General features: G+C 37.7%; 1 protein-coding gene across 1 annotated transcript; it reads left to right on the top strand.

The window, feature by feature from the left end:
* Positions 1–20,844: 20,844 nt before the first annotated feature.
* LOC115923337 (vesicular inhibitory amino acid transporter-like) lies at positions 20,845–22,372 on the top strand. The gene has a single exon (XM_030983794.1). It carries the CDS (start codon positions 20,845–20,847, stop codon positions 22,015–22,017), a length of 1,173 nt encoding a protein of 390 aa, XP_030839654.1. The 3' UTR covers positions 22,018–22,372.
* The last annotated feature ends 3,201 nt before the right edge of the window (positions 22,373–25,573 follow it).

Below are 25,573 nucleotides of genomic sequence, written 5' to 3'. Positions count from 1 at the left end.
GAATATGCTCCATAAATCATTATCATCAATGCTCACTTCTAATACAACTGTTCATGACCATAATACAAGAAGCAGAAATAAATATCATCTATGGACTGTTAATAAAAATTACTCACTATTCTCTTTTAGACATCATGCTCCTGTTATCTGGAATAATCTGCCACTAGAAATAAAATCACTAACTCAATGAATGCCTTTAAAAGAAAACTCAAATCGTACTTAATCACAAGTGTTTGAAATTTTGAATTGTTGATTTTACTGCCTTGTATTGTCTTGTGGTGGGTTTGTGCGGTTATGTATTTTTAAAATAAATTATGTCATATTTTTATATTTGTTTATTCCTTTATAGTATTTTACCTTCATCAAGGGTGGTCGTCTCGACAAATCCACATGGTTTTTTATGGCCATCCTATTCCAATAATGCTCTGTCTTATGTTGTTATCTGTTGTATCACTTTATAGTTTTATAATTTTACCTTATTTTGTATTATTGATCGACTTATACATGTATGTATGCTGCTCCTGTATAGGTATGGTTTAAATGATATTAAACAGTTATTCAATGAATCGTGTTAATCCCATAAATCCAAGTCTTCCTTTTTGTTTCCTTTTTTTTAAACGGTGATCATTATTTTTTCATTGAGCTGAATGCAAATAAGCTTCGAGGGTGCCTATTATACGTTTAAAAGAATTGGCGATTGAATGCATTCTCCTTTTGTATCTTGTTTTCTTAAAAATTACCTGTAATAATCGTCCATAGTATTTTCTGTTTCCTTTGCCCTCCCCCCCCCCCCCCGCTCCCTTGCCCGACTCTAGTTCTCGCGCACTTTCTATCCTACATCTTCATAGATTATTATATTGATCTGCTTTCAACCCTAATCCTCTCCCCTCCCCACGTGTATGCTTCTAAATCTGTCTTTCAGAAATCTGTATTTTCATGTTGCCCCCCACCCCACCCCCTCTCCAGATCAATTTCTCACTTGCATCAATTGCAACAGCTTTTCTCCGTCTCATCTTGTTGGCATGGCAACGATCTGATCGATGATTGAGATTAGCACCGTCTCGAGTTTCCCGCCAAACGGACGAAGAAGAAATAAACGACAACAAAAAATAAGTGATCTCGACATTCGAAGACATACCACCATGAGAATGTGAAGCAGCGGATGCGAGGGATAGCTTACCGTTTTTGTTCTCTGCATGGAATGTTTCCATATTTGCAGCAAACTGTTCACTAGCAAAAGAGGATTCTTGACCATGTTTTAGAAATGTTAGTCTTATACCTCATAAACAAATGACACACTAGTTTCGGACGGAGGCGAAGCTATAAAACTTGTGTAATTATGTTTAAAAACGAACCCATTGATAGAAGTGCAGTGTGAGAGGGAGAAGAGGAAAAGAAATAGATACAAATGAAAAATAGAGAAAGAAGGGGGATAAAGAAAGAGAAAAATCAGGTGCTAATTAGACAGATATGCGAGAAAGAGAGAAGGAGATACAAACATCTAAACATGAACATAAAGAAGGTATCCCGACATCCAAAGATATAAGAATGTGAGATAGTGGATGTGAGGGATAGCCTACCACTTTAGTTCCGACAGCCTATATCTTGGGAGCGACTATGTTTCTATCTCTTTTGCGAACTTGTTAAATAATCAGAACTAAATTCTTGACTATGGTGCAGATATGTTAGTTCTGGTTGGTAGTTTACCGCTTAAACAAATGATACACTACAGTTTCGGACGGACAGCATTTGTTCGGCAGGGATTTTTCTCTCCTTTTTTTCTCGAAATTGTGCAACCCCCTCTTCTGTTAGCAATTTAGACCCGCCCCTATTTCGGACGTATGGAGATTGTGTACTTGTGCAACGATATGAGTGTATCCCGAATCGGGTTAACCAGTTAGCTCTGCAACCGTTGTGAAAACAACTCTTGGTTGAATCAAATTAAGGAGGCATAATTCGGTCGCCGAGCCCTGCCCTGAATGACGAATAGTTGCTCCTCACATGAAGAACACAGAAATGTCATGCCTTGTCTTGCTTCTAATTATTCCCTTTAAGGCAATGTAATCGTAGATGATTTCAATGCCCTTCAAAGTAGACATTGCGAAGATCGTTATTTCAGTAAAGCCGATGGATCAATTCTGACCCTTTACTCTTTACCACCGCGATTCGCTGTAAAAAGTCAATAGCAAGTACTTGTATGCCTGTATGACACTCATATGGTACAGGAAATTGATGCTAAGCATCCAAAATTATGTTAGCCTTCATGTTAGTGAACGGTATTTCATAAAGTGTAATATGGTTGAAGTACTGAATAGGGAAAGAAATGACACCAAGAGGGAAACAGGTCGTGTAAAATTTAAGAAGAGAGAGAGAGAGAGAGAGAGAAAGGGAGAGAGAGGGGGTCATATCTTCTATAAACTCAAAGGTACGGTGTTTGAGAAAACGACACGTGTTGAAATACAAACGTAAAATACTAAATCCCCCTCCCCCCTTAAAAAAGGAAACTATTATTAGTACTGTTACAATTGTAATTGAAGTAAATAAAATAGAAAACATGACGACTGATGTACATATTGATAATTCAATGGGATATTACTGATGAAATAAAAATTATGTGTACTTCAAAAGAGACGTGCGTGTCGTCACCGAATTTCAAATTCGCCCTTTTCCATTCTCTTTTGACAATCACGTTAAAGATAAATAATCCCCTCATCATTGGGAAGGAGGTCAGCTTTTAAAAAAGGGAACAAAACTAAAAAGCAAGATGAGGAAGGAGCAGGAAGAAGAACAAAATGCAGAAAGGAAGAGAAAGAAATTGTTTTTAAAAGAAGAAAACTGAAAAAACACAACCACCTTCTACAAGCAAATGAAAATGATCACTAAGATACAAAATAAAAATATCAATAAAGATAAAGAGACAGGTGAACTTGTGATCTAGGATTTAGACACATTTGCTCGAGTCAGAGTTTGGCTATTGATCCTGAGCATTATACTGGACAGCATTGCTGCGGGAAATGCACAGATATTTAGTCATGACTATACAGGTCACGTGACTCGAAGGATCTATGAGATAGACTGGCTCGCTCAGGAAGGATCGTTTGCCGGGGAATGAATATCAGTCAAGTTTAAGGAAATGGTCATTCTTATTATTACAACAATTGACACTGACTTCTCTCGATCATCACATAATCGTACCTTTGTCATGTTTAAGAATCACGTGATTCGAAGGATCTATGATATAGACAGGCTTGATCAGAAAGGATTGTTTGCCGGGAAATAAATATCAACCAAGTTTAAAGAAATGGTCATTCTTATTATTACAACAATTGACACTGACTTCTCTCGATCACCACATAATCGTACCTTTGTCAAGACTTGTTTAAGAATCACGTGATTCGAAGGATCTATGATATAGACAGGCTTGATCAGAAAGGATCGTCTGCCGGGGAATAAATATCAATCAAGTTTAAAGAAATGGTCATTCTTATTATTACAACAATAATTTTGACACTGACTTCTCTCGATCACCACATAATCGTACCTTTGTCATGTTTAAGAATGAGAAGTTTCTCCCAACATGCCATGTCATAGTATATTTAAAACGTCTCTGTGCCCAACGATCCTTGTTTATGTAAAATTAACAACTTAATTATTCATACTCCTTTTCTCTTTTTTTTTAATTTTTAGCCAACCCCCCCCCCCCCCCCCCCTCCCCCTATCAGTAAATCCTGGATTCGACACTGCTTTTGATTCATTATTAGGACATTGACTGTTATTTGCTTGATGTTCCCAAAAGTTCATGTTTATTACCGACATAACATGATGCGACGCCGGGTACATTTCTCGTTATTGACCTACAAATGGAATGGGTATATTTAGGTTGATAAACGTACCTACAAAATAATTGCTCTATTTATTGTGGCACATGTTTGTTTGGGTTTTACATGTACTGTGGCGGCTTATACTTCTTGAACTGATATATCAATGTTTAAGCGGCCCAAACATGTGGGGGTAATGTTTGCAGCGCTTTGTAACTGTAAGAAAAATGCCCTACATTAAATATCACTGGGGCTATGTTAGATTGGATACTGTTTATTGGCAAAGTATGAGTGTTTTCTGTTTTGTTCCTATTTGTACCGTGTCACCTGTCGGTGTATCTGTCAATGATACAAACTTGTTATTCTTTTTTCCATAAACACGCGTGGGTATATGACACATGTACCTACTCTAACCGAAATCTTAGATCCAAATACTTTACTAAGTAATAATACTAGTACTACTACTACTAGGCTACTACTACTACTACTACTACTACTACTACTACTACTACTACTACTACTACTACTACTACTACTACTACTTTTACTACTACTACTACTACTTCTACTACTACTCCTACCACCACTACTCTCACTACTACTACTACTACTACTACTACTACTACTACTACTACTACTACTACTACTACTACTGCTACTACTACTCCTACCACCACTACTATCATTACTACTATTACTACTACTACTACTACTACTACTACTACTACTACTACTACTACTACTACTACTACTACTACTACTACTGATACTACTATCACTACTACTACTACTACTACTAATACTACTACTACTACTACTTCTACTAGTACTCCTACCACCACTACTATCACTACTACTACTACTACTACTACTACTACTACTACTACTACTACTACTACTACTACTACTGATACTACTGATACTACTACTACTACTACTACTACGCATGATAATAGTAATAATAATAATCATAATAAACACGTCTTAAAAAGCGCAGACACTATGCGAATATATTTTATTGCGCAGAAAAACTCCTGTTATATATTATTTATATCACGATCGCGACTACTTTCGAAAAATCAACTTAAGGGCAATGTCAGTAGGCTTACCCTATTGTATGTACCAAAGAAAACATGTTCAGATTACGTAATATATCATTGTCATGTTGGCATATTTCAAAAGGTGACGTACAAAGCCAATTCACTTAGATTTTTTGTTCCAGAAGTAGTTGCGAGCGTATTCTATATACTTCCATCAAAACTATTGACATATTTACCATATACTATACTTGACCTAAGTTATCTAACGTATATCTTTGTCACAAACTCTTCAGCTTGAATGAATCCTGACTGTTATTTTGTATGTTTATGTGGGAACAAAATTAATAAAATGAAAAGAAGCTTCAAAAGTAATCCACGAGTTTTTGTTCGCATATAGCACCTGCTTGAAGTATTCTCCTCTTTCACTGTTCTGATGGGGGAGGTGGGAGTTTCAAGACGATATTCATACCATGTGCATCATCCAAAGCAATTTTCCCAAAAGCTCACATCAAAGTCTGAAAGAATGTGTAAGGGGGAGTAGGAATTGTGGGGATTTCATGGGGACCCCACTGGAAATAAGCTCTCGAGCCTTCGTGTGTTATCCTGTTCATGCTGACTTAACTTTGATCTGTTATTTGTGTATGTTGAAAGCTTGGCGAATACAAAATTAATCAGTCAATCGATGCTTCCACATGCTTTTGCCTAACACTTGACGCATATGCATGAATCAATGATAATACTGATGATGACGTTGATGATAATGATGATGTTGATGATGATGATGATGATGATGATGATTGTATCGATGATGACGATGATTAATATAATGAGTTAGGGCATGTTGTATAATAAAAATACCCCACTTTAAGCATTACGAGATACGGTGCTTCACTAACAGGGAATAGCATTTATAATATCTTCCTACCAGGTACCAAATTAAATCCCAGGGACGAGAGATGCAAACATGGAAAATGTAGATTTAAATGACAATGACAGTGCTGCTCGAAGCCATGACCTGCGCGTCTCCTCCCAGTTGTTTAAACCACTTGACCAAGAAACCTTTCCCTGCAGTGGGCTCTTCGTTTGCCTTGAGCACCCCACTTATCAAATCTTCCCGCAGCGCCACACGGCTTATGACATACTCCTCAAAGGCACCACTTGTAATGATATCCTATCTCGAAAGGTTTACAAAAGGGTCTGATCAGCTGTCGTCATCTCGTCAAACGGGTCTACGACATGGTCTCAAGAAAAGATCTTAAAGGTTGGGTCATCACTATGAAATATTTTGTTATCATCTCTTAAGAATTTGATAGAATTACACGGTTGTGAAAAAGAAAAAAAAAGTATCATGATATAAATATCATTAAACTTTTTACATCGAAAGTAATAATAATATTCCGCTTTTATATAGCGCTTAATACAAATGTCTCTAAGCGGTTTACAGATATACTATTTTCTATTTTGTTTAGTTTAACTTTGGAGAAAAGACCTATTTGGTGTTTTTTAATTCATGATGTCGTGACAATGGCTATCAGAATTTTTTAACAAAATTGCTTTATGCAATGAATATTACATGAAAATTCTATTATTATTTAGCTATAGCTGATAACGTTTCGATTCTTTCTCGTCCTGTTTCTGTGTAAGATCTGTATACAAAATGGCATTACTTTCTGTCATAATTATATAGGGGTATAAAATACCTTAGGGGTTTATGCTATACAGTGTATATCAATGAAAAATAAAATCGTTGAGTGTAACGTACAGCTATCATGTCGCAATATTAAAGGCTTGAATCATGCCGTATTCGTATAGTTGCATCTTGATACTGTCTTGTCATGCTTAGATACATTCTAGCAAAGCCAGATGCAAATTAGGTAGTTCTGATTCAATTTTGGCTCTGAAATGGAGCAATAACGGGGCCCCTCTCAAGCCCGTCTTGATGTAATTAGTGGTCTTTGGTAGCACATTGTCGAGGCTCTACTTTCGCCCAGACACCCTCGATACTCGTGTAGGGTTGCTAACGTGTCGAGGATGCTTGCATCTTTGCTTGGTTAGAAGAGGAGTAAGTTAGCCTGCCAAATTATGGCATCATGTCCTTGCTGAAATCACGAGTTTACCCCCTCCCCTCCCTCTCCCTCTGAAATAAAAACAAAGTCATAGAATGTTAAGCGAAGTATGGAGAACTAGCATAAATATGGTGAGGGGAGGATGGGAAAGAGATACAGATAAAGGAGAAAAAGGAGATAAAGAAGAAAAAGAGGAAATATAGGGAGAAGAAGGGGAACAAGGAGAACAAGAAGGCGAAGGAGAAGGAGGAGGAGACAGAGGGGGGCGATATTGTTTGGTCGTGATAAGTTTCAACGACTCTATTCTGTGTTGTTTCGATGTACAGAATGTACTTAATCATGTTAATATCGTTGTCTATGTGATGAAGTATTCGTAACTTTGGTTTTACCCCCTGCCTATGTCAAAATGTAATTATTTGTTTTGGGGGCGGAGGGGGATTTTGTTCCTGTTTTGTACAATTGCTATGTTATGGTAAAAACTATTTTAAAGGGAAATATAGAAAAGTTATCTTGTGGAACAGAAAGATTCTTGACAGCGCCTTAAAAAAAATGCGGCTGCATATTCCTATCATGTAAGCCAATGAGTAAGCTGTCGTTCTAGTTTTAGTGTCAATTTTGGAAAGATGAGAACCCCAGAAATTCATAATCTGAAAGTCAGATTTTTAAAAGACTTTTGAAGGAAATGACGAAGAAAAACAAAAACACAACACGACTTTGTACTAAGTCACCTGTGTTGCCTAAAAGAGAAAACTGACAAGTGCATGTCAAATTTCAAGCCTATTCCCCTCCCCCCCCCCCCCCCCAAAAAAAAAAAAAGATTTGGGATTACAGTGCATTCACAATTATTATTTGACCTCTTTCTTCTACAATCATGACATAGAGAAGGAAGAGAACAAGAAGAGAAAATGGATCTCCAAATATAGTGATTTGTGATTTGAATCCCCCCCCCCCGATTTGGTATTCCAAATTCTCATGCATTTTATCCGCAGATTTACTGTTATCGCATACAGGAGATAATGATATTATAGGTGTTGTACCATTCGGAGTAGTGCCAACGCTATCCATTCTAAAAGCAGTCTTTTATATATGGACAATGCCCGGAGCACAAATATTTCATAGCTTATACATTTTCGTGAGAGCCAAAAAGTACAGAACTGCGAAATGACAGAAAGCACTTATCCAGTCATTCAGTGTGGCATGATCAATTTTCTCCCATGTTTCTCTCGTTCTCTCTTGCTATATCATGTATGTGTTTTACTTTATGATCTTAATATCTATGAATGTGTTTCCCCATCACCTCATATTTTCCCTCTTTCAGAAGGCTGTTAATAGCCAGCACTTGCGTAACCTTCCTAGCAACTATGGGCAGTTGAAGGTCGCGTAATTACTGTATAGCAACACAATCTCTCTCCCCCTCTCTCTCTCTCTCTCTCTCTCTCTCTGTCCTTAAATGTTTTAGTGCCTCTGTTTCTACCAAGTACACAAAATTTTCCCTGTTCTGCCCTTTCGTCATTTTCTGTTGTCACTATTTATATGCTTTCTCTTTTAGGCCAAATATGATAATTATCTTGTCGAGTTTATTTTCTCTCCGTATTGTTTTCTATATGTAACTGAAATTCCACTTTCAGTCGCCCCCCCCCCCCCCCCTCTTCAGCGAATGGTGCACTGGTATAAGAAAGTTCTCTTTCTGCAATGTGCAAATGAAGTAATACTTTTGTGACTGTTTCCATACAGTCTTTTTCTATCTAAGTGTGAATAGGTAAATTATTTGCAAATTCGAGAATTCTGGTGTGCACAATGGCATACAGAACACACAATAATTTATTCCAAATCATTAGGCTATTGTAGCCTTCGCAATTATGGCAATAGGTGGAAGAATTTATACAATTTTTTTAAATCTATAAACATCATCAACAAAGCTTCGTACAAGAAAATTCGAATTCCTAATTGAATTGGATGTTATTTCCCTCTCAAAAACCCTCTCCGTTAACTTTCAATTATTGCATTAAGACTATGTCTTAATTAAACCAGTGGCCAATTAGTCATGTTGAGGCTTGAAAGCTAAGTTTATACATTTAGACCGTATTTCCCGAATTGCATGAGTCAAGTTGTGTTAAACACATTGCTATTTACTCTGAATGCTTTTTCTGCTATCTTGTTAGATGTTAAGCTCTTTTCTCTGTATAGTTCCCTATACATCACCGCCCCTTATGTGCCTTTCGTAGCCCTAATAATAATTTTTTATGTCTATCTATATAGTCTCTCTTTCTATGAATATATAACTCTCTCTCTCTCTCTCTCTCTCTCTCTCATGCTTTTTCTGCTATCTTAGTTAGATGGTAAACTCTTTTCTCTGTATAATAGTTCCCTACATCACCGCCCCTTCTGTGTCTTTCGTAGCCCTAATGATAAAATCTATATGTCTATCTATAAAGTCTCTCTTTCTATAAATATATAACTCTCTGTCTGTCTGTCTCTCTCTCTCTCTCTCTCATGCTTTTTTCTGCTATCTTAGCTAGATATTAAACTACTTTCTCTTTATAGTTCCCTACATCACTGCCCCGTATGTGCCTTTCGAAGCCCCAACGATAAAATATATTAGTCTATCTCCCCCCCCCTCTCTCTCTCTCTCTCTCTCACACACACACACACCCTCTCTCTCTCTCTCTATTTCTATCACACACACTCACATACACACATACGTGCGAACACACCCACCCAACACACAAACCCACACTTTCTAATATTTTGCCCTCTACTCCCCTTTCCTAAGTCTAAGACTAAGTCTCCCTAAAGCTCTATCCCCTCACTCCCCTCTAACTCTCTCTCTCATCATCTCTCTCTCTCTCTCTTTCTTTTTCTATTCACCCCTCTCTTATTCTCTCTCTCTCTTTCTTTTCCCAGTCGCCCCTCTCTTATTCTCTCTCTCTCTCTCTCTCTCTCTTCCTTTTTCTATTTTACCCTCTTTTATTCTCTGTCTCTCTCTCTCTCTCTCTCGCTCTCTCTCTCATCCTCCATCTCCTCCTCTCTCCATCTCTCCTTCTCTCTCCATCTCTCTCTCTCTCTCCGTCTCTCTCTCTCTCTCTCTCTCTCTCTCTTCGTCTCTTTCTCTTTTCATCTCTCTTTCTTTCTTAAGAAGATAAACATTTCCATATAAAACATCCATTTTAAAAACCTTGAAAATGTTCATATTTCCACATCACTTAATTTTCTTAAGATGCATGATTTTTACCTATTTCAAAGTCGTCTTCTATCAAATCCTCGCGTAATATGTATACTCCACTCCCTGCCACCATACCGGTCCCATGGACACCAGGCCAGTCGCTTCGTTCGTACCCAAGATGATGCATCTCAGCAGCTCGTCTCTGATTCGATTTTACAATCGGGAAACCTTTCTGTCTGTTTGCTTTTCAATTGATCGTGAGAGTACTTGGTTTATTCTAATGCAAGGTGTTGAGTAGTGAGCAGATTAAGCGCTACCATCAAACCTTCATTGACCCCGAAAGCAGGCTTTATTTACCGAGCCACCCACGCCTCTATCTCATAGTGTGACGGAGATGGAGTTTCCTCTCCCTCTTCGCCTACTTTTTTTGTCTTTCTTCCCTTTCTTTTTTTCTTCATCCTCAGCTTCTTTAAAAAATTATATTCTTCAATTCGTCATCTTTTTCTTTTCATTTTCTCCACGTTGTTCTCCTTTTGTATGCCATTTTCGTTTTTCTTTTTTCTTCTTCTTTATCTTTTTCCTCTTCTTTTTCCTCTTCGTCTTCTTCTTCTTCTTCTTCTTCTTCTTCTTCTTCTTCTTCTTCTTCTTCTTCTTCGTCTTCTTCATCATCTTCTGTCAAGTCTTCTACCCGAAGTAAACATTGACTTTGACCTCTACTGGACTCTGGTTCCACATGCAAGAGGTCGTAACAGGGAGGCCGTGCGCCTATCCAACTTTTTTATTGTCATTCTTAAAAGCACATTATATTGGCTTTATCGTACCTCTCGTTTTCTTGATCCACTTCCTTTTTGGAAACTTAGAATCAAGAACAGAGTCATTCTTGATTATGAATTTCACAAATTACAAAACAATTTGGTGTTATTTCATAAGATATGGTCGTACAATAATGTACTCTTTCTTTCAGATGATATTGATCTCACATGGTTGATTTAATTGTTGTTTGTGATAAGTTTGTCTTGAGAAGAAGCTCATAGTTGGAAGTTATGAATTCCCATAATTTAATCGTTTTGAAACACTCTATGGATGTGTAATCATTTGTAATCAGTGTTTAGTACAATTTATGTTTTTTCTCAATTTCTACCGTCGAAATTATTGTTTTTTTATGAATGGTTTAATGGTTACTTTCTCATGTATTACGTACTACTTGTTGTTGATTATTGGTATATGATTCACAAACACTTATTATATTAAGTGCATCACTGTTATTTTTTTTATCTGTTTTAATTATTTTATGTATTGTAAATAAAGTTTTACTTTCAAAAGTCAAAAAAAGTCTTCTACTTTCTCTTCTTCTTCTTCTTCTTCTTCTTCTTCTTCTTCTTCTTCTTCTTCTTCTTCTTCTTCTCTTCTTCTTCTTCTTCTTTCACTCTTTTTGTTTCCTCTCCTCTTTTCTTTCTTCTAGTTCTTGTATTTCTTTTCTATTTCTATTATCTTATGCTCTTTTCTCTACCTTCTGCTTCTCCTTCGTTTACTATATTTCTTCTTCTATTTCATCCCTTTCTTTTCACTTTTTTTAATGTTCTTCTCACCATCCTTTTACTTCTTCTTCTTGTTCTTGTTCTGTTTCTTTTTTCCCTTGCTTTTCTGCCACTTCTTCTTCAATCTTCTTCTTGTAGGCCCACTGTGTATAAAAGAGGATAACGTTCAGCGACGCAAGATATTTTTCACCTATGTTTGTGCCAACGCGTTGTTACTAAGTTTTGAGTCTCGATTTTATTTGAGTCTTAATTGTATATGAATGAACAGATTTGAAATGTTACCAACTTCTGCCCAGTTTGTGGATTCGTGTGGGTTTGTGAACATTTTAATCGACACTGGACCAGTGTTAACGAAATAACAAGCTCTGTCAGTCAGATAGAGTAATATGGAGTAAAAGGCTTGTTAGTGTTGTCGTTGCATGGTCCGCCACGGTCTTTTCTGTGTCTGTCGACCTAAACAAATATCGGACTTTTTATTTCCTGTTTTATACTACTTCTCTGCTTTTTCTCAAAATATAAATAACAACACCAATAGCCAAACAAGGCAATCGCTATACCATAGGTTCAGATGTCTTGCACTCCTCTCCACCCGCCATCCACCCCCTCCCCCCCCCCCCCCAAAAAAAGGGTTTTGCTCTATTTATCTTTATTTTCTTCTTTCGCTATTGTGCTCTTTTCCTTTCCATCTCACCTCAGCGACTCATATTGATATTTCACCCGTATATCTAGCCGGAGATTGCACGGAAGGACAACGAATATTTGCAGACGATGAATCCATGTCCTACCCATATAAAACACACACTACTAGCTTCCCACAGCAGCGCAACGTCCTAGTTGCCATGGTAACGATATAAGTTTGATTTATTGATCGATCAGACTTTAAGCGTAATCATTCTACTTCAAAAGCCAAGAGGACAGGCCGCGATTCAGGGACCCTGTGGCGGGGTATAAACATTTTCCGATCAATCTAATTGGTTGAAAAATTCCGTTCTCTGCAATCCAATAATCGATCACTATAAGGAGTACGTTGCCTCGTTTCAGACTCCAACATTTATATATTGATACTTTTTTTTCCAATCTTAAAATTTCTTTCACAATATTCATGATATTCGGTTCTCAGAGATTTTATTTCTATTGTACATTTGGATTGTACCCACAATTTCGGTTTCTGTTTTTTTTAAATACTTTATGAAAATGGAAAGGTAGAGCAGAGGAGAAAGTGAAACAGAGGGAAACAAAATAGAGAGGCGAGAGAAGGAGAGAGAGAGAGAGAGAGAGAGAGAGAGAGAGGGGTAGGGAGAGATAGACGATTAGTAATAACATTATATGAATTTTACAAAAACGATCAATTATACAGATAATCCGAATAGTTGTCTTCATTGTGGAAGATGTACATGCAGGTCCTTTTCCACTATAAGGGGCGTTTCCAACTCATTTGCTGCCCGTTCATACTACCCATGGGAAGATCAACTTTGTTCTGCAGTACGTGTTATAAATAATAGGTTTCACTGATTGGTCAGGGTCATCGCCCCGGACCCCCATTCGCATAATGAAATTGGAAACATTTGGAACTATTAAGAACGGAACTATTTTTAATACAAATTTTCATCATTAAGTATACCATTATTTGATAAGAAATTAGCTCCAAATGAGTTCCATTAGCTTATAATGATTATTGCAACTGTTCTACTAATAACAAGTTTAATGAAAGATGGCCCGATGCAATGAGAGTAGTTCGATCTAAACTTTTAGATGTGCAGATACTTGTTTATACTTAAAATGTTATATCTCCTCCGATGTTATAGATATGAATGCTAGACTGAAAGATCAATATTTTCATTTTAACATAGGTATAGAGTATAATGTCTGATGAAACCTGACAGAAAACTGCATAAACATCCGAGGGGGGAAAACAGCAAACAGATGACACATAAAATTGAAGATCGATTTAAGAATGCTACCTGGGAATTAAAATCGATGCGTCCATGCATTTATTTCCAGCGAATTCTCATGAGACTATTTGGTAATTCTGATAAAAACGGCAATATAGTTTTTTCCTCCTCCATTCCGTCACAGTGCACTTGAGTTCAATACCATTTAACAGTCTACCAAAGCAGTTAAAGGAAATTTTGATGAAATTAATGACTGGAGCAAAAATATACTAGTTACATTCTTTTCCTCTCTGTCTTCTTCCGAGTAGGCACCCACATTCTGACATAACTTCCAAATACTCATATTATTATGCTTTACATGTAAAACAGTGTGTCCCGTGGATGATGCTAGGGACTTTCGTGTAGGAAACTCGCACCTTATTCACGTAAAAATGAAATGCAAGGTTAAACGATTGGTACTTGCAAACTTTTACCTTAGCTGTACCGGAAGACGACGCGAGGGTCGTTGTGATTGGGCCTTCAGTTGGCACATACCCCCCCCCCCCCCTCTCTCTCTCTCTCTCTCTCTCTCTCTCTCTCTCTCTCTCTTTTCCTCCCTCCCTCCATCTCGGTTATCCATATATACCTTGTAGCTTCAATTTCCTTCAAAGACTATCCTGGAAGGCGAAGCGAGCGAGCAAATTTCAAGACTTTATTACAGGAACAATGTCATTTTGTAATAAAATAAGCAAGACAAATATAAAACTATGATAAGACCGCCTCACTGTCCGAATCGTGGCTACTGCCCAAATATGAGATGATGGGTGCCTGCATATGACATGGTATATGAGAGTGCCAAAGGTTGCAGTAGCCCAACTATAGGTATTTTCAATATCCTCGGGGAGGGGGAAGTTAACCCTAGTCCACCCCTCCCTCTGGCTCGCGAGGATACAACACGAATCATTCTACAAAAATGTTTCTTTCCCCGACGCCATTTTTCTTGAACCTATTTTGCAATTACGACGTAATGACGTTATGAATCCTGAGGATTGTAATATGATTGTAGTTTTCTTGAATAAACTATTTAACTCGCTCTTTCCCTTCAGCCCGGGAAATAGAATTTGATTATGGTTGAATCCTATTGAGCTCAATATGGAGCTGTAGGTATTATCTCCAGTACCATAATGACTGGCTATTTATCTTCTGGGGATTTCGTAAGAAGGAGGAAAGAAAGAATAAGCTGATTAGCTGCTGGAAACCGCATAGTACAGTGTCCGTAATTATGCAGAATAGTCTTGTGGAAATTGGGAGTCACGGAGAGATGAAGATGTCATCGTTATGTTACCATGATTAAATGATATGATACATTGAATCATATCATATCGGCATGTTGTTGTTTTTAAAGTACCGTCATTACTTGCACTGTGGTAATTGCAGGCAAGAATATAATATCAACCTTCAAGAATATACTTGAAACGTTCGTAGAATGCCACATGTATCCATTTTAAGATTTTAAACTTGACCTGCATGGGTATCAAGGGAATCGCTTAATCGGAAGAGTAGTTTAGCTATACAAATAAACATTAACAGGTTGGTTGTGTATTAATGGCGTTTGGTAAACAGGGAACGAGACTCGTTGACCACATATACTCGTAGTTCTACAATTCGAAGTAATATTGCAAATGTATCCAGGCTGTAAATCACAACTGGCAATAATTGGAGGAACCAGCAAAAAATAACTGAGATAATAAAATAATGAAGGAAGAAAGGCAGAAATATACATCTGAGGGATCAATCTTGTGAAGGCTTCATCTTTATTTTTCTTCACAAAGTACTCTACAGAGTAGTCATAATATGCAGTGGCAGATTCAGGATTTCCTTGATGTGGGAGGGGGCCCAAAATATAAAGACTGTTACATTTTTCAATGCCTATTTTGGATTTAGATTTGCAGCTGGATACATTAATGGGTAATGTTTTGTGTATATCCGTGTGTGGACTTATGGTACAAGAAAATAAGGTTTTCAGGATGAACGTATCTTATCTCCCAGTACCCCATCCCTCTTCTACATATCAGTCATTGGTACTCTAGCTATCCCGCTTCAGGAGACAATTAGTAGCTGGGTTAGTAATGTGAGGGTGTTTTCTTAGGCTCGGCAAGCTTAACCTCTTCCTAGACCGGTCGAAGAGACGCATGCGGTTGGGTTTTTATTAGTAAGGAAAATATTCTACAATTCAATTACGTTCATGGCTACCATATATACAGCAGTGATATTAAGATAGATGATGATTAATACGCATAAATCCGTTCGGTTCCCGGTAGCTTCCGCATCCATCATTCGAGTAATTAACTGCAAAGCTACTGAAGACAGGGACGGTCATCATAATTATTTATGATATGTTTGATTGTTTATTTTGTTTTGGTGTGGGCGTATATAGGTATGTGTGTGTTTGTGTGTGCGTGTTTGGTGGGTGTGTAGTTTGAAGTTGCGAAGTTTGCCATGTAGAGGGGCGTGTATGTGGGTGTGCGTAAGTTTGACAATGTTTAAATGTATACACTCCTTCTCTGTAACCTTCATAATTGATATCAGTTGATATCTTCCCTTTACCAGTATTAACATCCGAGTAGATCGAATGATCATCCATGAAGACTGGGTGCGTCGTTAATAGTTATATGTTTCATTTGTTTTATAACGTGGGTGTGTACGAATGTGATTTTGTGCGCGTGTGCGGGTGTGTGTGCGTGATGTGGTATGGGCATGTGTGATAAAGTTTGATAGTGCTTAAATGTTACACTTTCACTTTTTAACCTTCTAAAGTAATGTTGATGTTTATCGCCACTTTGGCAAATAGAACAAATAAAGTATTGTTTAGTAATATTTCTCTTGTACGATATCAAAAGCAGTTATTACCATGTTTAGTAATAAGTTGTACCGTAGTAAAATGCATCTATGCAACATGTTATCTTTCGCACACTATACGATGATATTATCTGACCATTCTTCCCTTTCTAAAAGAACGAACGACCCAGCTTCATTTGTGTTTGTATTCCTCTCAAGTCTCAATTTTATCAAACATATTATCAGGAGCAAGTTTCGTTTTATAAAATTTAATGACTCTAGTGACCTTTGTTACCATTGTGACGATTGTTCAAGTACAGAATTGTCCATGGTTTGAGCACTAGTTGATGTCTCTTAGAGGTAATTTCTTTGCTCCTTGGCAACAACATATTAATGTGATTTAAGTGTCACGACATTTCTATAGAATAGTTTCTACATCTCTGAAACACAGGATGTAAATGTAACTTTTATTCTTCTTTTTTCTCAATTGTGTACAATTCTACTTGTAATACTATTTTAGTGTAATTTCGTTTCTTGTGATAATGTTAGTATCAAAATGAATATAGTAAGTAAGAGCAGATGGATAAGTTGACTGACCACATCTGTGGTTTTTGATCACCCCCTCTGCAGGTTCATCTTTTGTTTTAATGCTTTTATATTTGATTTTAATTTATACTGTCTTTTATGAATCTGTGGAAATAAATGAAATTGAAATTGAAATTGAAATATGGAAAACTGCAAAGTAGTAAATAATAAATATGTAAATTATACCATCTGTTTTTTTTTTAAAGCGTTTAAATCACATCCACATTTTCTATCCCCAAAAAAAAGAAGCTGAAATTCCACTGAATAGTGGCTTGTTAAAGACGTGTACAACGGTCAAAAATCATTTCGATTGTTACAATGACAAAAGCCTCTTTTTCTGAGTGGCTTTGGTAAAACGTCGTATGTGAGAAAATATCATATCTGCATATCTGCAAGTGCAGTAGTTGTTAAGCATTCATCACTAAATAGCTTTATTTAGTACCCACTTTCATGTTACAGTCTTCAAGATGAATACTTTTTAGTCTGTATAAAATATAACAAACACAAATAAATAAAGGGGAAAATAGCACCTATACTCTGTCTCTTCCTCTCTCTCTCTCTTTCTCTCTCTCTCTCTCTAACTCTCTCTCTCTCTCTCTCTCTCTGTTCTTTCTCTCTGTTCTTTCTCTCTGTTCTCTCTTTCTCTCTCTCTCTCTCTCTCTCTCTCTAACTCTCTCTCTCTCTCTCTCTCTGTTCTTTCTCTCTGTTCTTTCTCTCTGTTCTCTCTTTCTCTCTCTCTCTCTCTCTCTCTCTCTCTCTCCCCCCTCTCCTCTCTCTTTCTCTATATCTCCTTCCCTTTCACATTTTCGTTCTATATCTACTTTCCCTTATCTCTAATTCTCTTTCTGTTTTTGTTTTCTTCTCCTTGTTTATTGTTCTCCTTCTGTTTCTAATTCCTCATATCTTTTATCCCTTTATATGTCTCTATTTCTCCCTTTGCACCCCTTTTGTTTATATTACTCTGTCCCTCTCGTTCAATTTCCTTTCTTTCTTTCTCTCTCTGTCTCTCTCTCTCCCCTCCGTCCCAATTATTTGTCTTCATTTATTCCCCCTCTCTCTCTCTTGCTTTGTCTCTCGCTCTCTCTAGTCTCTCTCTCTCTCTCTCTCTCTCTCTTTCTCTTTCTCTCTCTTTCTTTGTCGCTCTCTCTCTCTCTCTCTCTCTCTCTCTCTCTATCTCTCCCTCGCTCTCTTTCTCTCTCAACACACTCAAGACATGAAGACATACAACATGAGGTAGATTAGGCTAATGCATGTGTAACGCTATTTTGGGCGCCAAGCCTCGCCGCCTTATGATTGGATTAGCGACAGGTGTGTCAACCAATGGGGTTAAGTCCATACCGGGACATGTCAATATGCAAATTGCTTTGAGGGTTCCTAGTGGCGCCAATGCCATGAATGCATTGCTTGCATGTCATCACCGTCTATAATCTTTGATTCTTGCTAAAAATTTATATTATGCCTTCGATATATCACTGCTTGAAGAAAAGAAAAATCATGACGAAAGTATATTGCGTAATGGTTATCGACTATTGCTCTAAAGGTTAACTTTTAACTTATTGTATTTTTTTTACAAATCTTGTTTTTAGAATGCTTTTTTTTATCATCTTGAAATTTTAATAAATAAATAAATAAATGGTTTTTGCGATGTTCCACTTTTTATTATGGATATTGTGGCATAGTCCTCAAGTGGGTTAATTATTGTAACTTTAAAACAAGGGAAAGCAATACTTTTTAAATTTGATTTCTAAAGGTATTCTCCTCACTTCATCGTTGCTTTGATTTTTTTTGTTTTTCTTTGTTTACTGTCTGTGATTACACAACTGGGTAAAGTACATATTGGGATTGTCATCGCAGCGCACTTTGGGACGCCGGCAAATGACAGACTTATCTATCAAGTTGAGATCTAATGCCATGTTAGACGTACGTTTGCCGTGTAACGGGAGACTACGTCTATGGAACTCATACGGAGGGGAGTGATTGAGAGAGCGATATGAAGATAGATAGATACAGATAGAAGGGAAAAGAGAGAGAGAGAGAGGGGTGCGAGGAAGAAATGGAGAGAGAGAAAGAGAAATGGAGAGAGAGAGAGAGACAGACAGAGATGGAGAGAGAGAGGGGTGTGTATGTGGGAGAGGGACAGAAACAGTGAGAGAGGGGGGATCATAAAGCAAGAGGGATCTAGGAGAGGGAGGAAAGTGAATGGAAAAGACAGAATACCGCCAGGAGGTTGACGAGTTAGAATGATAAATCGAATGATTGAGAGGGAAAAGAACGTGCGTAAAGAGAAAGAGAGAGAGAGAGAAGGGAAGGGGGGGGGGGTAAACGGGCGATAGCTAGGGGAGTTGGAAAAAGCAAATTACTGGTTAGAAGAGAAAAGGGGGTTAATGACGTAAAACGATGAATTGAGAGGAAAAAGAACGTGCGTAAAGAGAAAGAGAGAGAAAGTGGGAGAGGGGGTAAACGGGAGATGAGAAGAGGGGGTTAACGACTGAGAACGATGAATTGAGAGGAATCAAAGGCAGACTGACACAATATCAATGAGCATGTTTTCAACGTTTCCCTTTCACCATCTGACTATATATGGTGCGATTCGCATTATAATAACGTTGTTCACCACATACTTCTACTGTGTTGGATCATCATTCTATCTCTTGAAGATATTTAACTAAGCATTTTGTATTTATTTTATATACAACATCCCTGGGAATTTGTATTTACATGTATAATACTGTTATGTGATTCATGTTCTGCTTAAAAGATCTGAATGCCCGAAGCTAATGTTTTTTTCTCATTCTATTAAACTTTTCTAGTTCCTCTCAAATACAAGTATTGTACGTTCAATATTTTAAGTTCGTTTAACGAAAGAAAAGTAATAGTAGTAATAGCTGATTGGTAAAGCAATAAAGAGAGAGGGGGAGACAGGGGGGGGGGGGGTACAATGAAGAATTTATAGAAACAGACAAAAAGTGAATACAGATACAGGAAATGCTTCAAAAACGTGATGGACACTTTTACCGTTTAGTCATGCTAGAGGAACAGGAGACCTTCAACACAGTATGCACTATGACAAACTGAGGGAAAAGACGAGTAAAGTTTAATGGTTACAAAAAAAGAAACGATGTGAGACGTTGAGGAGAAACAACTGAAAATACTTGGAGGGTATGTTGGTTGCTACATCTGATAAAACAAATTTAGAATTGTCAAACGAAGTTAGTTAGGTGAACAAACATAAATTGTCACGTTACAACAATAATGCTGTTATATCGGGATTTCATCCTGGAAACAAGAGAAAAGTCTTGGATAGCGGGGAATTTCGATGGCCCCTAAAAAAGTCAAACTTGTGTTTTTTTTCTGGCCTCCAAACAGTGTATCCACTGGATGATTAGCTAATGGGGCTTTTTTGTTTGGGGAAATCATGCTTAAAATATGAATAGTTAGAAATAGTTTACAACACCACCATCCCTAACAAGCTACATAATAATCCTTATTGACTCGTACTCCAAATCCATTTACACAGGGCAATGGGTCTAGGTTATATTAACGAAATGGAGAAATTAGATCTTAGACCTTTGACAATTAATTAAGTTCCCTTGTTAAAATCGACTTTAGACCAAGATCATATCCAGTGTTGGATGTAGATTTTAGTACCGTATACAGTACCTGCTCCGGCGAAAAGATCCGCGGTATCCCCTGCCGAATCATTGATTTCAGTACTGGAAAAGTTGCTATACTTTACCCTTACCATAATCTTTGACGAAATAATGTCTGGAGCGGTTGTTGCGGGAGCATTAAGTGGATGCACGATAAGGACATCAGAGGCCTATAATTAATATGTTAGTGTTGTTGTGCGTGTTTTTTCACAGGAGAATTTGTATAACAATTCGTTTAATATTATCACTCTCTATCATTTGTCTTTCTGCAGGGTATGTTCCTTGTAGCGCTCCCTTATGCTGTCATGCACGGTGGATACTGGACCGTCCTGTCCCTGGTACTAGCTGCAATCATCACATGCTACACTGGATTAATCCTTGTGGACTGTCTCTACGACACCAACGCTATTACAGGTGAGAGGGTCCGGGTGCGTGAGACATACGTGTCCATCGCCGAAGAGGTCTGGGGTAAACGTTTCGCCTCAAGGGTTGTCCACACGGCGCAGTTCATTGAGCTCATCATGACTTGTATCCTATACCTGGTGCTCTGCGGCGACCTGCTCTACAACACCATCCGACACACTCCACTTCGGGAAAGCGCCTGGACCCTCATAGCCTGTTTTCTAGTGCTGCCTTGTGCTTTCCTGCGCAACCTCAAGGCCGTCTCACGCTCCAGCTTCGGTAACGCCATCGCCCACGTGATCATCAACGTGATCATACTGGGGTTCTGTTTCGCTCAGGCTCGACACTGGCACTGGAAGGACACGAGTCTTCGGATCCATATCCACTACTTCCCCGTGTCTCTGGGGATCGTCGTCTTCAGTTACACCTCGCACATCTTCCTACCCAGTCTGGAAGGCAACATGGTGGATCGGCGCTACTTCAAGCGGATGATGCTATGGACGCACGGTCTGGCAGGATTCTTCAAGGCTTTCTTCGGCTACGTCGCTTACCTTACCTTCGGCCTCAGCACGCAGGAGGTCATATCGGACAACCTCCCAACCCACTCCTTCAGATCTATCGTCAATTTAGTTCTTGTAGCCAAAGCGCTGCTGTCTTTCCCTCTTCCCTACTTCGCAGCCGTGGAGCTCCTGGAACGGGCCTTCTTCCAGGGCCGCCCTACAACCGTCCTCCCCTCCTGCTACTCCCACGATGGCATGCTCACCGTCTGGTCCATTCCTCTCCGGCTACTCCTAATCTGCGTCAGTGTTCTCTTAGCCGTCTTCATCCCACATTTTGCAATCCTGATGGGGCTTATAGGAAGCGTTACAGGGACCATGTTGTCCTTTATCTGGCCATGTTGGTTCCATCTCAGGTTAAAGTGGCATGAACTAAAATTGTGGAACAAAGTGATAGATATCCTCATTATGTTAGCAGGTGCCGGGTGCGGTTGTATAGGAATCATCTATTCATTTGAAGCTCTTGTCAAAACGTATGTGGAGTCATAGCTAGAGTAGATTTACCAACCGTATTAAGCATAGATGTAAATACCTTGAAAATGTTTATTACAGTGATATAAATTAAGAATGAGAACTGTCACGTACGAGTTGTTAGGGTTATTAGTAGTGCAATATTCTGTCATTGTTTCTTGATGCCTGATTCTTTTGAATAATAATGTAAACATTCACTCCATCCAGTTGAAATCAATATCATCAGTCTCATGTTTTCATGAGGGCAACATTATCAGCAAAAATTAGAGTCAAGCTTCGAGATAAACAGATAAAATATGCTGGAAAATTAGGTTACAATCAATAGCTGGCTACACAAGTAAGTAAGAAACGTAAGGATGCACCTAAAATACGTTTTGAAATGGTTAAGAAACAATCATCTTACCATTATAATGTAGGACATTATTTACATGTAAAAAAAATGTATTTCCTTTTGTTTTCAACATAAGATGAAAAATAATTGTGTCCAACCGAATTGTTTTGGGCAATGTCACCTTTTACTACAATATGTTGTTGTCCTTTATGTCCTACCTAGCAAAACGAGTGTATGCAATCCGTATTCTGAATAGTGAGGTGCAATTATTCGTCGCAGGTTAATGAAATAATTCGTATCGGGCACTCCACTAAGACGTTTGCATCACATTTGATTACATTACAAAGAAAGGCTTATTTAGCAAAAAATTAATGGGAGTTGGGCATATAATTGGCCACGACACGGTTGGACATGTCATTGCGTCCACGTTAGGCAAATTTTACCCAAGGTTTTTACAGTGCAGAATTGTTCTTGTATCAATATCCGTCCCGCTTGATTGTGACATTAAATAATGTTGCTATCACTTATGGTCCGTTTGACATGTTTAATATAATTTATGATGGTAAAGATGAGAGGAATTCTTTTTTTTTAATAACCATCAATAATCAAATTGCAAATGATGTAAAATAGATCAACGTGATAGATTACACATTTTAACAAATTAATGTAAATAGGCCTATTCAGTATTGGTGCTTTTAAAATGATAACAAATATCAGTTAGGATAAGTGAGGAGAAGGAAAGGGGGGGGGAGGATCCCCCCCCCAAAAAAAAAAGCGATTTAGCGCTTTGGAAATCATTATGCCCGTACAATCAAGATAGTCATGGTATCAATATAGGAGTTTTTTTGTTTTTTTTAATAGAAATCGATCTTTATAAACAAATCCATGTATTATAGTTTAATTAAACTAACCAATGATAACAAGCAGATGACTAGATTTGGATTTGAGAGATAAGATGAATTCGACTTTCATGACGTTTATGACTTGTTAAACATTGATATTTCGTCCAACATCCCGATAATTCCATGTGTGAGTCAATGCACTTTGCAGGCCCGATGTAAGCGTTGTATTTTGTCAGTTGGTTCGGAAGTGAGTAAATAGCCTAATAAAAGTGAATTTATTATTTACATGAAAGCCTTTTTATTGTCTTGATATACTGTTTTGTCTGCAAATCATGTAAATTGTAGCTTTATACTTTCATGTCTGTTAGGAGCGGATGCTAACTCATATGATTTAACACAAAGCTAGTGCCCATTTGGCTCTCATTAAGCAGATCACCTCAAAAGTACATGTATACATATTAACTCTTTCTCCCTTTTTCGCATTTATCTCTGCGAGACAAAATCAACCACAAAGTCATACGCCAGAAAACAATGGTTAAAGACATCATGGAGAAAGTCAGAGAATCAAAATGGAAATGGGCTGGGCATGTAGCAAGACTTCGGGACAATAGATGGACAAATCGTTTAACAGAATGGCAACCAAGGATGGGAAAGAGAAGAAGAGGAAGGCAGAAGAGAAGATGGAGATATGACCTAACATCATACATGGGAACGGCCGCTTGGACTAGGACAGCTAGAGACAGAAGAGAATGGAAATTTCATGAGGAGGGCTTTGTCCAACGTCTGGATGAACTATACCCTGATAGATAGATAGATAGATAGATAGATATGTGTTACAGTGATCATGTTTAAAATAAGTATAAGGTGCCGAGAAGTGTTTTGTTAGAGCCCCCCCCCCCCCAACGCACACACACATACTTGCACTATTTTGTTCTCAGCTATAAATACAGTGGTATTACTCCAACATCATAAAAAACAAATACATTGACTCAATTGGCCTATGTCTTTTTTTAAAATTATTATTTGTTTGTGTTCTGTCACTTAGTAATGATTTGTTTTTATTCTTGTTGACCTTTTTTGTGTATGTTGATATGTTTGATAATGCTATAGTTTGGTTTGAAATGCTTTGATGATATTACAGTTGTTTGATGATAATCCATTCGTGTTAGGTTTTTTGTTTTAATGAAAAATAATAGATTCTAATTCAATTGATTTATATGGAACTTGACCCAGTAAGATGGGGATGCAAACAAAACTAGAATAAAATAAAATCACGACTGAGAAACAGAAATCTAGTCACCACTAGTGATTGTCTGTCTTTCCCCATGATTTTCATATTTTTTCCGTATTGATATATTTTAGTTGTTGTTTCTTGCTTATTTGTTTTTTCTGCTTTAACATTCTAGTTCGTTTGACGTCGGACTAATTAAATGTACATAACGTCAATTACCCCCCCCCCCCTTCCACTAAGCTCCCTCCCTTGCAAACACTATGAATGCTTTGTTCACAGTGTTATGGTTTTGAAGTGCGAATGGAGAGAAGATCAAAGGCGCCTCGCTTGCAGTTTCATAAGAAATCAGAAAACAAAATAGGTTATTAATTAGGCCAAGATGGGAAGCCACAGTATAGACCGAAAAGCATTTATGTGGGTCAGGCTACGGCCCCCCTCCCCATCTCGTCGATTTGGAAAGGGGAACACAAAACCAAATTTTCCACAGGATATTTGTCCGTTCATTTTTGTTCAAAATAAAAAAAACAAATTGCTTTTTAAATCCATTGTGGAGTGGAAATGTTTCCTCCCATTCTCGAGGATCACACACTTCCTGAAAAAAGTATCAAATATCATGAAAACTAAATGTGTCCCTTTTTTTACATTATTCCTCATATAACTATTACCTTAGAAATTACCTTTTTCGGTAGACAGCGAAAATTGCGTGTAGAGAAAGAGCAAACGTCAAACACACTCATGAGCTATCTAGGGACTTTTGCATCAAATCCTTCATCAGAATATCCATTGTATAATAGCTTGACTAATCCACGGATTTACAACTCATGAATTTAGATGCATCCGAATTAATGCTATCTGAGAAAGAGGTTAGGTAACAATGCCCTGGATAAAACGTATACGAATACTGCTTGTATATATGATACTATGGAAGAGGGAATATTGGATGCATTGAATAAAAGACACCGTCTATCAATCACGTCAGATTGAAATACGAATATAAAGGATGCATCTAATATCACAGGCTCATGAGGCGTCTCTAAATCTCTATTGTTGCATTGTTATGGTAATGAAATGCATGTATAAATAAATCACAGTAACTGTTAAGTGCACGCATTACGCGGGTTATAATACTTCATCGTGTTGATATACGCTTTTCGTTTTGGTATGGTTTTT

This window comes from Strongylocentrotus purpuratus, unplaced genomic scaffold, assembly GCF_000002235.5.
Source record: "Strongylocentrotus purpuratus isolate Spur 01 unplaced genomic scaffold, Spur_5.0 spur5_scaffold_13, whole genome shotgun sequence".
Taxonomy (NCBI): domain Eukaryota; kingdom Metazoa; phylum Echinodermata; class Echinoidea; order Camarodonta; family Strongylocentrotidae; genus Strongylocentrotus; species Strongylocentrotus purpuratus.
The sequence above is the reverse complement of the archived record's forward strand: the minus strand, read 5'-3'. Positions and strand labels throughout refer to the sequence as shown.